This window comes from Oenanthe melanoleuca, chromosome 12, assembly GCF_029582105.1.
Source record: "Oenanthe melanoleuca isolate GR-GAL-2019-014 chromosome 12, OMel1.0, whole genome shotgun sequence".
Classification (NCBI taxonomy): domain Eukaryota; kingdom Metazoa; phylum Chordata; class Aves; order Passeriformes; family Muscicapidae; genus Oenanthe; species Oenanthe melanoleuca.
This window is the reverse complement of record NC_079346.1, coordinates 20,008,318-20,023,213: the sequence shown is the minus strand read 5'-3', so window position 1 is coordinate 20,023,213 and position 14,896 is coordinate 20,008,318. Positions and strand designations below refer to the sequence as shown.

General features: G+C 41.4%; 1 protein-coding gene across 4 annotated transcripts in view; it reads left to right on the top strand.

Moving 5' to 3' along the window:
- Positions 1-14,896, top strand: part of FAM120A (family with sequence similarity 120A) — a 48,871-nt gene that overhangs the window by 1,550 nt on the left and 32,425 nt on the right. For all 4 annotated transcript variants that reach the window (XM_056501944.1, XM_056501942.1, XM_056501943.1 and 1 more), the window contains exons 2-3: positions 4,826-5,072; positions 9,821-9,903. In XM_056501944.1, the coding sequence (XP_056357919.1) occupies positions 4,826-5,072; positions 9,821-9,903 (330 nt within the window). The remainder of the gene's footprint in view (positions 1-4,825; positions 5,073-9,820; positions 9,904-14,896) is intronic.

Genomic DNA, 14,896 nt, shown 5'->3' with positions numbered 1-14,896 from the left:
CATGTTTTGCTCAGCGTTTTCTCAGTATCAACAAGCTTTTAAAACCAATTGTAGACTAACTGGGTCCTTACTCCATAACAGCAACACTTTAGTTTGTGCAGTCAGCAGTGTGCCAAGCTGACAGTCCGTCTTTTAAACTCCTTATTTTAAGGGGCAGTCTCAGTTTTCTGGCCCCACAAACGGCCCTTCGTGTCGGAGCCAGGCTCCATGGCCATCTTGCGCTCAAAGGCCACGATTTCAAAGGTTGCAGGATATGACCACGTCGCATCTCTCCGCACGGCGTTCCTGATTTACAATGGTTTCTGTTCAGCCGAGCGATTGTGTATATTGAAACACAAGATGCTGGAAAAACAATCCCAGGGATGAAGCTGCAGTTTTAGGAGTTGCCTGCTCACCTTCCTGCTGGGGAGGGAAGCACATACTACTTGGCTTTATTATCTTAAATTACTTTTGTGTGTAGAAAAATATTATATAACCTTCGGAGTTGCTCGATCACTAGGAGCAGCTTAATGTTATTTGGCCTTTCAGCGGATTAGAAACGTTCTGGCTGGACTGCAGCCCTGAGGTATAGCGGCCTCTCTCCAAGGAGCTCACCCCACAGGTGACTTTGGGTGAAGTTTCTCCTAGTTCTGCCAACAGGGTGGGAATCACTGTTTCTCCCTCGCAGTGCCTTCTTGCTGGTCCAGGCCCATCTGTGGAGGAACACCGAGCTGGAGCGCAGCCATCCTGAGTTCAGCCTGCTCAGCACTGCAGGTTCCACCCTGCCGTGGCCCCGGCTGTGGCAGGGTTGGGTCACTGTGCCAGGCAAAGCACGTGTGGAATGAACTGGAAGCAGAGGCGAAGCTCATTCTTGCAGGGCACATGCAGGTCTGCCAAAGACGATGCCTTGGGCTTGGCCTTGGTTAAAGTGAGGAGGTTATAGCTGGATCTGCTGCAGTTGTGTGTTTTCCTGGTCAGTGTAGAAGCCAAATGGTGTTACGGTTTTTGAATGGTGGGAATTTGCATGATAAGTAAAGCATCCTATCATTTGAACTTTTGGGGACTTTGTAGCTAGGAAATACTTTTGATTCTTTCAGCAAAAAGTTGTAGGGCCCACTCAGGGAAGGTCTTTACTTTGACCTGTTTGTGGGTGCATTATAAATTTGTTAATTTTTTTTGTTATTGAGACTTAGAGATCATTAGTAAAAGCAACGAATGGGGTAAAATAAGGTTTTTTTTTCTTTTAATGTATTAGTGACTAGGTTTAATGCAACTTGGAAATGCATAGTACCCAACAGGAAGCCAGCTGTATTGATATCAGTGGGAATTTGGTGTTTGCAGTATTTTTGTAGTATGTTGAAGTAGCCGTTAGTTTGCTAAGCAGTTTCTGTCTCAGACTTGACTCAGGTACATTACATATGAACCAAGTGGCTGTATTTGACAGCGGTATCACCTGTTGCATTTTGTTTACTTTCTAGTGCAGCTGCAGCATTAGCTCCTTTATGGTTTTTTGGTGACAGGCCTTACTCTTGATCTCTGGAAGTAGTTACAGCAGTGTGAGCACACTCATACTGAGTCCTCCCTTTTCTGTCATTAAAAAAATATCCCAAACTTGAAAAATCTCAGACAACATCCCCCCAGTTTTGATGACAAGATTTGTGAGGTATATGTTTGTCTGTGTGGGGTTAGCCCTGGGAGTTGGCAGCTCATTATCAGATACTGAGCTTGTGGAGGGAGAGGTTGTTGCTGTCCACGCCACTGAGCCACCACCATGCATGTCCCAACTGCAGTGGTTGTCTGCACTGCTCAGCTGTCCTGGGGATGGGAAGGATATCAGCAATCTCTATTTGATGCCTCATTTTTTTGAGTTGTCAAGAAGCTCGGTGGATAAATCTAGTTGTAATGGATTAATTTTCAGGTTAGGAAGGATATTTCATGGTTATAGTGGTCACATGCAAAATACACATCAAAGATACTGCTGAGCTCAAAGCACTTGCCTTCTCTCCTTCTTCTCTTACATGATTAATTTTTTTCTAAATCTGCTTTGTTACACATATCTGTTTTTCTCTAAATCTTCTCTCAGTTTTATTCTCATTCTCATGTTGGTGTAGCCTTCCTAATGGGCACAGAGCAAATGCGTCTGAAAAGTGTGATTTTTTTTTTACATGTGTAGGTGATTTGTGAAACCTACCTATGCATAAGACAGTTGTTAAATTGTAGTGTTTGTCACTTTGTTTTGAGAAGCTGTGTTTGAGAATACTGATTAACTTTAAATATGAAACAGATTTTCATATTTTTAAGAACATTTGCGTCTGGAGTAGGTTTCTGTGTGAAGCTAGGATCTGGCCATGAATTTAATCCATTTTGGTAATTAGAGAGGAGAAAAAGTAGTGTCTTCTATCCAGAACAATTATAAATCACTCATAGATGGTTTCAGCGGGATGTAAAAATAACAGGTTCCTCCAGGTTATAACAAATATCCTGTGGGTTCTTAGTTTCATTTGTGACCTGGTGTTTTTTCAGTTTGGGGGGAGTAATTCTTAAACTTTTATGCGAAGTAGGGTTGCTAAAATTTAAATAGGCAGTGGAGTTCTTAATAATTCGAATACTTAAGGGAGACTGTTATGTTCTCAGTACCTAAAGGTTCTTATGTGTATTTACTCAGGCAGGATTCTCTCTTTGTGAGCCAGCACCCCTAATGTTTGCACAAGATTTAGATTTGAAAATTATTCCAACCTCCTAGCTGTGATTTCCACCATGTCTCTCTCCCTGGGTTGCTTTTGAAGCCTGAATGTTCCTGGGTACTTCTGCATTTGTGAGAGCCATGAGATATTTCTCTGACTTCCATCTTGTTAGAGTTTTACCTTGTGGGTTAACTATACTTTGGTAAATGCAGCTCTTTTCCCTGTGATGGTTCAGTTATTTGAACATGGATTTCTGATATTCTCTGAACACACAGCAGCTTCGTGCTGGGTTAGAGAGCTCTATAAAATGGGGCGGGAATTGGAGGCTGTGGAGGTAGAGGAAATAGCTCATAGAAAATCAGAGGAGCTGCACACAGAGCTTCCTCTTGCGTTATCTGCACATCCATGTCACACCTAGTGCTGCAGAAGGAATTCTCACTTGTTTTTTTTATAGATCAGAGCTGCTTGTTGTGCATGCAGAGAGGTTGGATTTGGAGATATGGACATAATTTTATTCTATCCACCCTTAATTAAAAAACATCGGAGGGATTTTTCTAATTTAAAACTTGTGAAGACTGGTGGGTGGGGGTGGGGTGAAGCCTAAATTGCCTTCCTTTGGTTAGGAACTATGTAAATCTGATGTCTTTAAACATTTTTGGGAAAATGTATAGTTTCTCCCACACCTTATGCTAGATACAAGCATCATTGTGAGAAAAATGCATATGCGTATTCTTCTCACAAACAAAGTGAATTTCAAAAACAGTCTATCAAGGAAGTTTCTGAAGAAGTAACATTTTCTGAAGATTATGGGATGGTAGGATTTAGGAGTAGGGAGAGCTTAGTGAACTGGTGTTTGTTTGCAGGAAAAGGTGAGGTGCTGGCTGTTCTGTTGCTAAGGATCTGGCTTGAAAAGGAACATCTCACAAAGGTGCACGGGACAAGTAAAATTTGACATACCTCTGGAATATGGTAGTTTAGCATCAGGTTCAGCAAGTGCAGGACAAGAATAGGAGAGAAAGGGTCACTGTAAACTTGCTGTGGGTGACTATTGCTGGGGATGTAGAGTTTGGGACCTTGTCTCCTATTCAGCAGAGGAAATAAAAAGCCTCGCTGGCACTAAGGCTGTAGTTATTCATGCGTGCTGTGGAGATTGAAGCTAGTAGTTTTGTCTAGTCTATTTTGGGATAGCTTGCTATCTACATAGTTGTTAAAATGGAATACTCAGTGAGGCTGGGTTATACCAACACCCAACTTCCAAGGGGATTTCTGTATTACGGACTGTGTGTTACGTCTGTGGATGATAGAAGAATTAGGGATCCAAAGCCCTCAGCTGGCTGTAGTTGAGTGTGCTTGTATGCACACTGTAGATGTAGCAGTTCTGAAGGTGTGTTGGAATGCAGGACTGACCTGTCCTCATGAGACTTTCAGTTTCAGTGTAAGCTTCTTGATTAGAAAGGGTTCCTTTTATATTTCCAACATTAGGCATTGGCCCATGTCTCCCTGCACATCTATTCAAGTCATCTAATTTTTGTAGCCTAAAGTACGTGCTTTGCTAGGCAACAAGAATGGAGAGGTGAGGTTTGTGTTGAAAACTCTAAGCAGTTTGCACCATCAGATATAGCTGTGCATGAAGGGATAGGCTGAAGGTGGAAAGGAGAAAAAAGTTGGCTTAATACAGCAAGGTTTGCATTTGAAAAGTCAGCAAAGTTATCTCTGTTCATCTGGGGTTGTGTTTGGCCTGTTTAAAAGAGGGCCAAAAAACTTTGAGGTATCATGGGTCTGCTTGATGGTGGGGGGCATTTTCATGTGCTGAACTGCTGGAATACCCGCAGCCTCAAGGCTTTCCCCATGAGCTGGTAGAGACACTGGAACAGTAATGTCTTAGAGTTCGAGTGTTCCTGTAATAATAAGCAGTTTTGTCAGATGAGTTCACTAGTACACAATGCCACTGCGGCATTAAGGCTTCCAGAAGCATGTGCTGTGCTTCTGAGTGCTCCATACGTCATTTCTGTATGTGCTGGATTTTTAAAATTACTTTAAAAACATCTTGAGTGTTTTAAATTCACATGTATAGTTTCAGAAAGACCCACAATATCGTAAGAATTGTGATAAATCAGTGCTGCCATTTACACCGAAGTTAATTGCTCTGTCTTCCTCTATAGGTTGCACAGAGCATTGAGGATCATCATCAAGAAGTAATTGCTTTCTGCAGAGAAAAAGGTTTCCATGGTTTGGTTGCATATGACTCCGATTATGCATTGTGCAACATCCCTTACTATTTCAGTGCCCATGCCCTAAAACTGAGCCGGAATGGGAAAAGCCTCACAACAAGCCAATACCTAATGCATGAAGTTGCCAAGCAACTGGACCTGAATCCAAATCGCTTTCCTATTTTTGCTGCTCTTTTAGGTAAGTGAAGATGCTGCTAGTCAGTCTTACAATTTCAGTTTCTATTAACTGTTTTAAAATAATGTGTGTGTAATTTGACAAAGCACCGGGGAAAGGCATCCCTTTGTTCCAGACATTTCTGCTATGTGAGGTGGGCTGGATGTGTGAGGTCAGGCATGCCCAGTTTGTAGAAACCTTTGAGCAATGTAAATTGTGGCTGTCCAGAAAGAAGAGTTGAAAACAAGGGTTCAGCAGAGCTCTGCCTAGCCAGAATGTTCTCTGTGGGTGGGGGAAATCAGGACAGTTGTGATTCTAGTTTGGGTCCTGTATAGTGTGTGAGGTCTAGTTTCAGTGGTACACTTTCCAGACTGGAAGTATGCTTTTGTCCTGAATTCTACCTAAAAATAACACCTATGGAGTAAAGGTGCTTGGTTTGCTGGGGTTTTTTTTTTCCCCCTCAGAAACGAGTATTGGACAAATACGGCAGCATGTCAGGTGAAACAGAAATATGCTGAGCTATAATTGAGTTTATATAGTATATATTAGTATATTAGTATATATATTAGTATTTAGTATATAATTGCATTTCTGAAAGCACAAGTCACCGACATTGTACCATTCCATTGGTTTTGGCTGTGTACTTTCTTAGCACTCCTACTTTTCATGCTCATGAATTTCTCATACTTAGCAGTATAGGTGGGAATGTCTCCAGTTTCACATTTTTGCTTAAATGGGACAGTTTTAACACACTCTATTTTCATAGCAGTGATAGAGAATAACTGTCATTCTCTCTTGGACAGAAGAGTGAATTAATTACTGACAAAGTTGACTCCAATGCATAAGGTTTATTTACAGTAGCATTCTAAATGCTTTTTGGGAACAGCCATGTTCTTGATCTTGTCATGCTGTGCAAACAAATTATGAAAGTAGGATTTTCTGTTTAGTTTCTCACTCACTTTGTATCAGTATGGGTACATGATAGAGAAATAAAACTTCTTTGAAATCTCTGAATGAGAGATGCTTTGTGTTACTGTTTTAAATGCTAATATTTTAGCGGTCTTTGACATGGTTCCCTGTCCAGGAAGGCACCTTCTGTGTTAAGAAGGAAAGAACCAATGGATCTTGCAGTAGACAGCCACAAGTATTTGACTAGTTGGAGTTGCTTTTTGTCAGTTGGTGTTTTTTCTGCCTGCACAGGTGTAGGGAGGGAAGACACAGAGTTGGCTGAGCTGCCATTGCAGGAATTGCATGACAGACTACTATTGCTAGGCTTTGTTTTGGAGTCTATAAATAAGTTGGGGCATGCCAGTTCAGTGAGTAAGAATTACCGCTGGAAAAGCAGCTTCCCAGTTGCAGATATGCTTTATGGACTTCATGGGAAGTGGTAGCTTTGAGTGGCCACACAATTCCAGCTGCATGGCCTGCTGGGGCTTTGCTTATATCAGACAGTAGGTGAGAAAAGTTCTGATAAAGTTTCTGAAGGCTTTGCAGTTTTATGCAAGAAGCTCTTAGTTGTTTTTCTCTCGTCTTTCATGACCAAATATTTTTCAGCATGTTCTTAGGAGAAAGAAATTGGAGGTAATTTCACGTGATTACTCTAGAGAGATTTGGTAGCTTTCCCCCTTCCCTGTCAAATTGATACAAAGGTTAAAAACCCCCACGTCAGTTAGAAGTTTATTTCTGAGTATCCCTTTGCATTTCTTGAGTGTGTGTATTCAGTATGAGTAAGCAGAATAGAGTAAAGTTCATGGAAATCAGGATTAGAACAGAAGATACTCCAAAGATCTTCCTGTGCTTGGGGCTTTTTTGTTATTTTTATATGAGTGAATTTTAGGAACCCTAAGTATTTGGGATAGAAAGTGGTTATGTAAGCTGACAACAAACAGATACAGTTTGGCTTAAAGTACAGGCAACATGTTTTAACTTTTACAACCTTGGTAATATAGTAACTTTTTTTTTTTTTTTTTTTTTTTAATAGAATAGTAAGTGCCTATATGCATATAGTTGTGTGTAGCATGGAATATGTTTACATTTGGGTGGCTCATTTTCTAATCTAAATTTTTATATTTTTGTTGAATATCCGAGGTCTTGTCTGGTCTGGATTCACAGGTTATTCTGGCCTTGTTCCTGTGGTCTCTCTGGGTCTTTTTTGATCTGTTAAGTAGAATAAAGAAAAGCACAGTGGGAAGGAATGAGTGAGAGTTTGATGACATAGGAAGGCACGTGAATATTTTCTGGGTACAGCAGTATAACTCCCCGTGCTAGTACTTTTTGTAGGATATAAAATAATGTATTCTGAAGTAATTACAGTTAAGCTGCTGGTGTAATGTTTGCAATTCCAGCAGGCCCAAACTAACACTGTACCTGTGATATCCATATTCATCTTTAGGGCTGCAGATATAATTCCCTCTATCCAGAAAACTTGATGTTCAGATTCTTTCTTGTCTTGAACTTCAAGAATTAATTTGGGGAATGCTGAAAAAGGAAAATTGTCCTCAGAGTTTGTCTCACCTTGAGCAGTTGGAGAAGCCTGAGGAATGACACTAAACTGAGCAGTTAAAAAGTTGTTCTCGATGGCAAGTGATTTGGGATTGAGTTCTGTTCAGGGATAAAGTCTCATTTGAAATATTCCCTTAATTTCTGACTTTATCAACAAGGCAAACTTCTAAAGATTGCTTTCAGATCAGGTTCTGTGTACACTGTGGCTGACTGGCTTGGTTTACAGTTTGTTTTTTTTTTCCTCCTTACAGCTTTTCATCCAGAAGGGGTTTATGGTTGTAGCACTGTAATAAAAAGGGTATCCTTAGCATGGGTGGTTAAAATATGGCCTGGATACTGCATCCTCCAAGCATGCTCTTAAGCTGCTGATGTAAACAGGGAGTTGATTTGGGTTATTTTGTAACTTTTAACTCAAATACTTCAGAATGATTTTAAAAAAGAAAAGCAGCCCAAGCTTCAGTAAGTTGAAAAATAAGCCCAGTGTGAAATATAGGGCTCTAATTCTGTGAACTCTTTAGAAGGGAAGCAGCTTCAATTAGTTTCTAATTGCTTTTAAAAAACAAGGCATACACTAACATGAGCCATTAAAATGGGAAAAATCAATATATGTTGAGGTTGTTCAGCCAGGTCAAGAAACAGAGGTTGCTTATGTAACACTGATCTCTTTCCCACTGTGACAGCACTTAGTAACATGTTTAGTTATGGAATCCTGTTCTACTCCTCAGTAAGATCTTAGAACTATGTAAGTACAGGCATGCTTATAATTGGGCCACAGAAAATACTGTTGCACTTCAACATACATAGTGAGAACTGATCAAACACTGCCTGTGTGTGTTCTGGGGGGATGAATTAACTGCAATTACAGATGGAGACCAAACAAAATTGAGATTTTGGTGGAAGGGAGAGAGGTCCTGAGTATTCTAAAAGGTAGCATCTGCAGAAGTAATTATTAGTTATCACAGAACTGTCCTGCTCTGGCTACAATAGATTTTTGTAAGCCTGTACTGAAAAACTGTCTAATCTTACCTTGACCAGATTAGTGAGTGTGACTGTTATATGCAAACTTGTTGAATCTTTCTGATGTGAGATTAAAGTATAGCTCCTAATGTAAAAAAAAAAAAATTATAGCATCTCCTTGCTGGAGAGCTTGGTAATGGATGAAGTATTGATTGGACACAAAGACTTCTCACTCTGAGAAGGCATCAGCTTGTCACCAGGCAGGGGACAGCTTTCTGGGCTTTTACAGGGTAAAGAGCATTAAAAGCAAACTAGATGATTTTACAAACAAAATAAAAATAAATAAAACAGTTGTTGTAATATTCAGAGAATCTTTTTATATTCTTTATGAACAGTACATTCACTAATAAACTGCTGCTCTATAAAGTCATGTATTGAATATATCCTGAAGTTTTCTGCCAGAATTGTGTTAATACATTCTGTTCAGCTCTTTGTGAAGTTTGGGTCCACAGCCACTGAACTCCATCAGAGGTTGATTAGTTATGTCTTTGATTAATACAAATGTTTTAAATGTTTCCTACTAATAATTTTTTTTTAATGTGATGTGCTTTGGAAAAAAAAAACCAACATAGGTGATCTTCCATTAGGTATGAAAAGTGTGGTAAATACAGTCTCTACCTCTGTCCATGGAAACAACAAAATAATTTCCCATTCCTTCCCTCCTGCCAGCCCAATGTCCCATCTGACCTGGTCAGGTTAGCAAAAGAAACTTCAGGAACTGGGAACCTGCTAAGTGTCACTGGAGCTGCTGGTGTTCCTGAAGGTTAGATAAACCTGGCTGGTGCCTTGCTGCTTGACTCATGCTGCACAGTGGAACAGAGAGCAGATTCCAGAGACAGCTCCTGGGTGGATCAGCAATGGCACGTGCTGGGCTGCAGAAAGGCCTTGCCAGCATGTGTCAGGGAGCAGCAGAACGGGTTCTTACTCTGTTGCACCTCCATTGTGGAGTCTGTTGAGGATTCCCTAACAGGACGCACTGGCACGAGCTGGACCCTGAGTTGTGCCTGGCTCCATTGCTGCTGTAGGTGAGCTGGTTTCATGGAGGAGTGCTCCTCACACACACCAAGTGGCTCTTGCTGCAGCAGCAGCATGCTAGTTAGGTTTTTCTGGAGTAACAGAAAGCTATCTGCAAGTTTAATCTGTTAATCCTCTTGATCAGGAGTTGAGGACTGATTGCAGATTTGTTTGCTGTATGTAAAAACAGTGTGTAATGTTTTACAGTGCATTTAAATGAGTTCTGCATTATGTTACAGGTAATCATATTCTACCTGATGAAGATTTGGCTTCCTTTCATTGGAGTTTACTTGGTCCAGAACATCCACTAGCTTCACTTAAGGTACAGATTTAATATAACTAGGAGAAATTAAGCTAAAATCAATACTACGGTTAACAAGAGCAATGTGATAGGTTAATTGAGAGCAGCTCTGTGAGGCCCTTGTGCTCAGTCACCCTCAGGTGGCCCAGTCCCTGGCTGCAGAGGATACCTGGGGTCATTGGCCTTACAAGGCTAAACTTAGCCTGCGTGATCCCCCTCGGTGCCATTCAGCTGCACAAGCCAGAGCTCTACTGTGATTTGGCTTGCAGAATGCAGCTTCTTGCTCTCCTCTCTCTGGAAGAGGAGAGTTTTTTGTTTGGTCATGTTCTTCAGCTGTGAAAAATAATGAGCTGTATGTCTTCCTACCATCATGTTTTATTTTCTGTCGCTTTGAGTTTGTGTGTAATAATCCGTTTTTGGTATTTAAAGTGTAAATATGCTGGAGAACAGATTGCATGAGAAAGCTGAAGTGGCCTTTGGTAGGTTTTAGGTGGGGGGGTGAGACAAGTAAGTTGCCTGATGCTCTTAGTTTACAGTGTGTATGTTCTGCTGCTTCATCACACTTGCCTCGTGCATCTGCCAAGTAGAGAGCTAGAAAAGGGAAACTGGACACATCAGAGGATGGGATCATAGTGACCTTTCTCTCTGCCACAGCAGATACATCTATTTGCTTTTCTCCTAAGGTGTACCATGTAGCAAATAATCTGCTTTTTGTAAATTCTGTCAGACTGTTTTATTATCTCTACATCAAAAATAGGTGGGTTTTTTCCTCTTCTGTTCTGAAAGTTTATGAAGCTTTGAAAACTTGTTTTGCCAAAGGTAGAATTTAAGACCAGATTCCAGATTTTCAGCAGAATTTTTAAGGCTTGCACATGCATTGCTTAGTGAACAGCTGTGACATTTGATGTTACACTCATCTCTGTTTTGCTGCCGCTCTGGTGTTTAGAAAGGTAAGTGTTTGCCACACTTGAGTGGCAAAACAAAACCTGCATGCATGTTTGCTACTTCCTTGTAAAATTTGAGGTGAAAAAATAAGTGAGTGTGCCTGTATTTTCGTTTCTTACTAAAGAGGTTAAAATGTAGGGCTTCTTGCCAAGTGGTTGATAAACTTTCTGGTGATTCTTTTCTGTGGTCTAGCCTGAGTAGACTTTTTTGTCAGTCAGATCAGATTATGGCTTCAGATACCTAGACCTCCTGGAAGGACCTCTAAATTTATACTGAATTACTTGAATGAAAATTAGATATTTGTCATTTTTGCATCTAGCTGTACTTGTTCAGTGAAAATGCCAACTGGACTTTGTAGCTGGCATCCCAAGGAAATGAAACATGTACCCTCAGAGCATGCTGGCCTGCTATAGGCAGTCCTCCCTGATGGATTTTATCTTTGACCAATGTGATTAGATATGAAAGCAGTTCCTATTTGGCTATTAAAGGTTCTGTGAAAACTGCTGCACTGTAAGCAGTGCAGAGCCCCAGATGAGTGTCTTGACTGAGGAAAAGCTAGCACAACACAAGATTTGTTGAATTTCACGGCAGGTTGCTGGCCATTTGTTCAGGGCATAGCCCCAAACAGCACAGCACCTCTGTCTCCTGCCTGGCAGTGGTGTCAGGTGGAAGAACACATCTGCACCAAACCAGTCTTCTTTAGTTACTGGTAATGGAGCAACTGCCTATTTGTTTCAGCCTTAATTTTAGAGTGCTCATGGTTTGAAATGATGGCTTGTTTCAGGAGCTCATTAATTGAGTTTAATTTCGTTGACATGCTAGTATGTCAGTGATGTCACCACAGCGCTCTGTAGGGACTTCTTCAGTGTACGTGTGCACAAAGCAGTATTACTTGTAAATTTTATGAATGCCTAATAAACCATTTCTGTTAACCACAAGGCTGATAGCAAGGAGTAGTTTCAGAAGTGTCTCAAAAAGCACAAGCCTTCATGAAACCTAGAAATGGGGGGGAAGTTGTTGTGTTTCCCCAGGATGTCCTTCCTGGGCAATGCTTACAAACTTTGCTTTGTTGTGTCTATTTAGAGTCACAAATGAGTGTTCTCCGTGCTTGGGAACTAAGGGCTTTGATCCCACACCTCTTTCAGCTCAGGATTTAGAGAGCTTTTCCTCATTGTGTAAACATTTTAATCTTTTGTCTTTAAAACAGTATGGACTTGAGCATCAAAATGGACAGATTCTGTTCCAGTGGCCGGATTTGTTGCTTTTCAGGGAGAACTGTGACAATTAATAAAGTACAATTTATTTCCTGGATTCTCTTTCAATCTTTTATTATGCTAGAGCAAAATAGATACTTTTCCTGCAAGAGAAGCTTTCCCAGCTCACCAGTGAAAAAGAGTAACTTAAAAAAGAAATTACCAGTTTTGCTGGTGGAAGTTGCTGGCTCTCCCCTGGAAGTCACCATGGGGAAGTGAAAAAAGTAAACCAGAGGAGCCCCTCCCTCTATTTTAATTGGTGGAGTGTTCATCCAGAAACAGCTGAGTAGAAATGGGAAGATGAGAGGAAAATGGAAAACCTGACTGAAGAATCTGTACCTAACATCTGAAAGGAAGTGAACCCGAGAGTCAGGACAAGGTCTCTATGTGCTGGATGAAAAGCCCTTCAGGAGACACCAGCAATCCTGTCAGCTCAGCAGAACTGGGAAGATTCCTTGGCCAAATTTAAGTGAAGATATGTGAATTGCTGTAGCTGGAACAAGGAGAAAGAATCAAAAGCCAGCTCTGTGACCTGTTGGGAGTCAGGATCTCATCTGTCCAAATGTCCCTGTGGAAAAATCTCATAAGAGTGCAGATCTGCACTTGAGTCTTGTCACCTACCTGAGAGCAGAGTTCACTGAAATGACTGCCCAGATCAGGGGTAGATAGAGGTGATAGATTTTCTGAGAAATCATCCAATTGCTAGACCTTGTTTGTAAACTAGCATTATTCTGCTTTTTATTCATGTGCTTTGTGATTTAAGACAAAGACAGTTTGGTTCTTATTTTGGGAAAACTGGTTGCAGTATGGTGCTTCAAGATCAAAGTGTAATACTATTAGAGTGAGTTTGGGAGGGCAGTTTCTTACCTCTGGTAGGAATTGGTGCCTGTTTGGGAGCACAGACCACTGAATGCTGACTCTTCATTCACAAGGTAACCTTAGAAACAAAGCTTAATGTAGTCTAAGGTAACCTTAGAAACAAAGCTTAATGTAGTCTCCCTTTATAAATAAAAAGCGTATGCAGGGACACTCCATCTCCTTGGTTGTTCCATCTCAGTGGAGAGGCAGATGCTTCTAGAAAGCAATCCAGAATATGCAGGTTAGGCTTCTTCTCTGAATCTCTCTAGGAAATTCCTGTCTTACTCTGTTGGCTTCAGAGGGTGTTTGCCAGAGGGACTAATATGTGAAGTAGGTGCTTAGGTAATTTTCTGCTGCTGACATGACAGAGGCGACACTATTAAGATAGACTTCAAGTAAGTGGCTTGTTGTTTGTGGGGCTTTTAGATGCTAAGGGTCATTATAATGCAGATCAGAAAGGACCTCAGGAAGTCATCTAGTACAGTCTCCTGTAAAAAGTGTGGTCAGCGTGAGATCAGAGCAGATTACTCAGGGCACTGCCTAGACTAGTCTTGAAAATCTCCAAGGCTGGAGACTGGGCAGCCTGCCCTGTGGTTTAATGGTCTTGATAGGGAAGATGTTTTGCCTTGTGTGCATTCTGAGCCCTTCTTGTTTCAGGCTGTATCTGGTGCCTTCTGCTCTTGCACAACATACTGCTGTAAAGAGCTTGGCTCTCTGTGCTTAGTTACCTTTCTATGGGTAGTAAAAGCATGTATTTGCAAAGCCTTGTCTTTGCCATGCTGGATAAGCCCCATTCCCTTGGCCCTTTCTTTCCAGAGCAATTGCTCCTGACTCTGACCATCTGGATGGCCTGCAGAACCAGCTCAACTGTTGTGATGTGCGGCTGGAGTCCCAGACAGAGTGCAGTGCCCTGGAGTGGATCTGCTGTGCACTGAGGAGGGGGATCCCTGGGTGTGCCAGGATGCACCCCCAGCTCCTGTTCCTGCTGTGTCTTCCAGCCCCAGGTCCCTTTTGGCACATCTGCAGCCTGCGGAGTAGCTAGGGGTTACTCCTGCCCCAGGTGCAAGGCTTCATTTCTATAGCTATAGAATTTCTGAAGGCTCCTGTTAGCTCATCCCTACAGCTTGTCAGTGAGTTCTGGATGGCAGCCCAGCCCTCAGGTTCAGAGTGGGCTGTCCACAGGTCTCAGTGAAGTCTGTCAGTATCACATCTTTGGCTTGAGCTTCTGCTCTCTCCTTTGCTTTCTGACATAATTCATGTTCCTCTTCGTATCTGCAGCCTTTTCACTCTCCAACAGAAAAAAGATGTTCCCTGTGTGTTGCCTTACAGCAACCAAATTTTTGAGGTCTTTTTTTTAATGGTTCGCAAATGAAACTGAACCGATTAACTGTTTTAAGCAGATACAGCTTTAAATGTGGTGTTGATTAGTCTCTGCAGGCTTTGCTTCCTGAAGACAGTGGGCAGCTGGGGTGTTCCCAGAGTTGGGGACCTTTTCCCAAGTGTAGCTTAGGTACCTTCTACATTATCCTGATCATCTTGTGGAGTTGTGCTTATGAGTCTGTTCTCTTCCAAAAAAGCATTTTTGCAAGTTTATTTTGTCAAACCCAAGACATCTTTATCTTGTTGGTTCTGTGTAAATTACTCTGCCTCTTGTTTTGACAAATACCCTTATAGAATTCGTTGCCTTTTCCTACTTAGTCTTTTAAGAGTGCACAAATAAGTGACTTGTGATTTTTGTCAGTGCTCTGTCACAAACTGAAGACCTTTTACAACTAGCAGAGAAACTGGGCCACTTTTAGGGTGTAAGCTCTCCAACCTGATTGCCTGCAAGTATGGGGCCCACCCCCATGTTTGCCTTCCAGAATTGATTTTCTGTAGTGTTGCTTGTCAGAAACACTTCTCTAGAGGATAAAGGAAAAAAGTAACTCTTCTAATAAGAAATTGATAAAACATGCTGC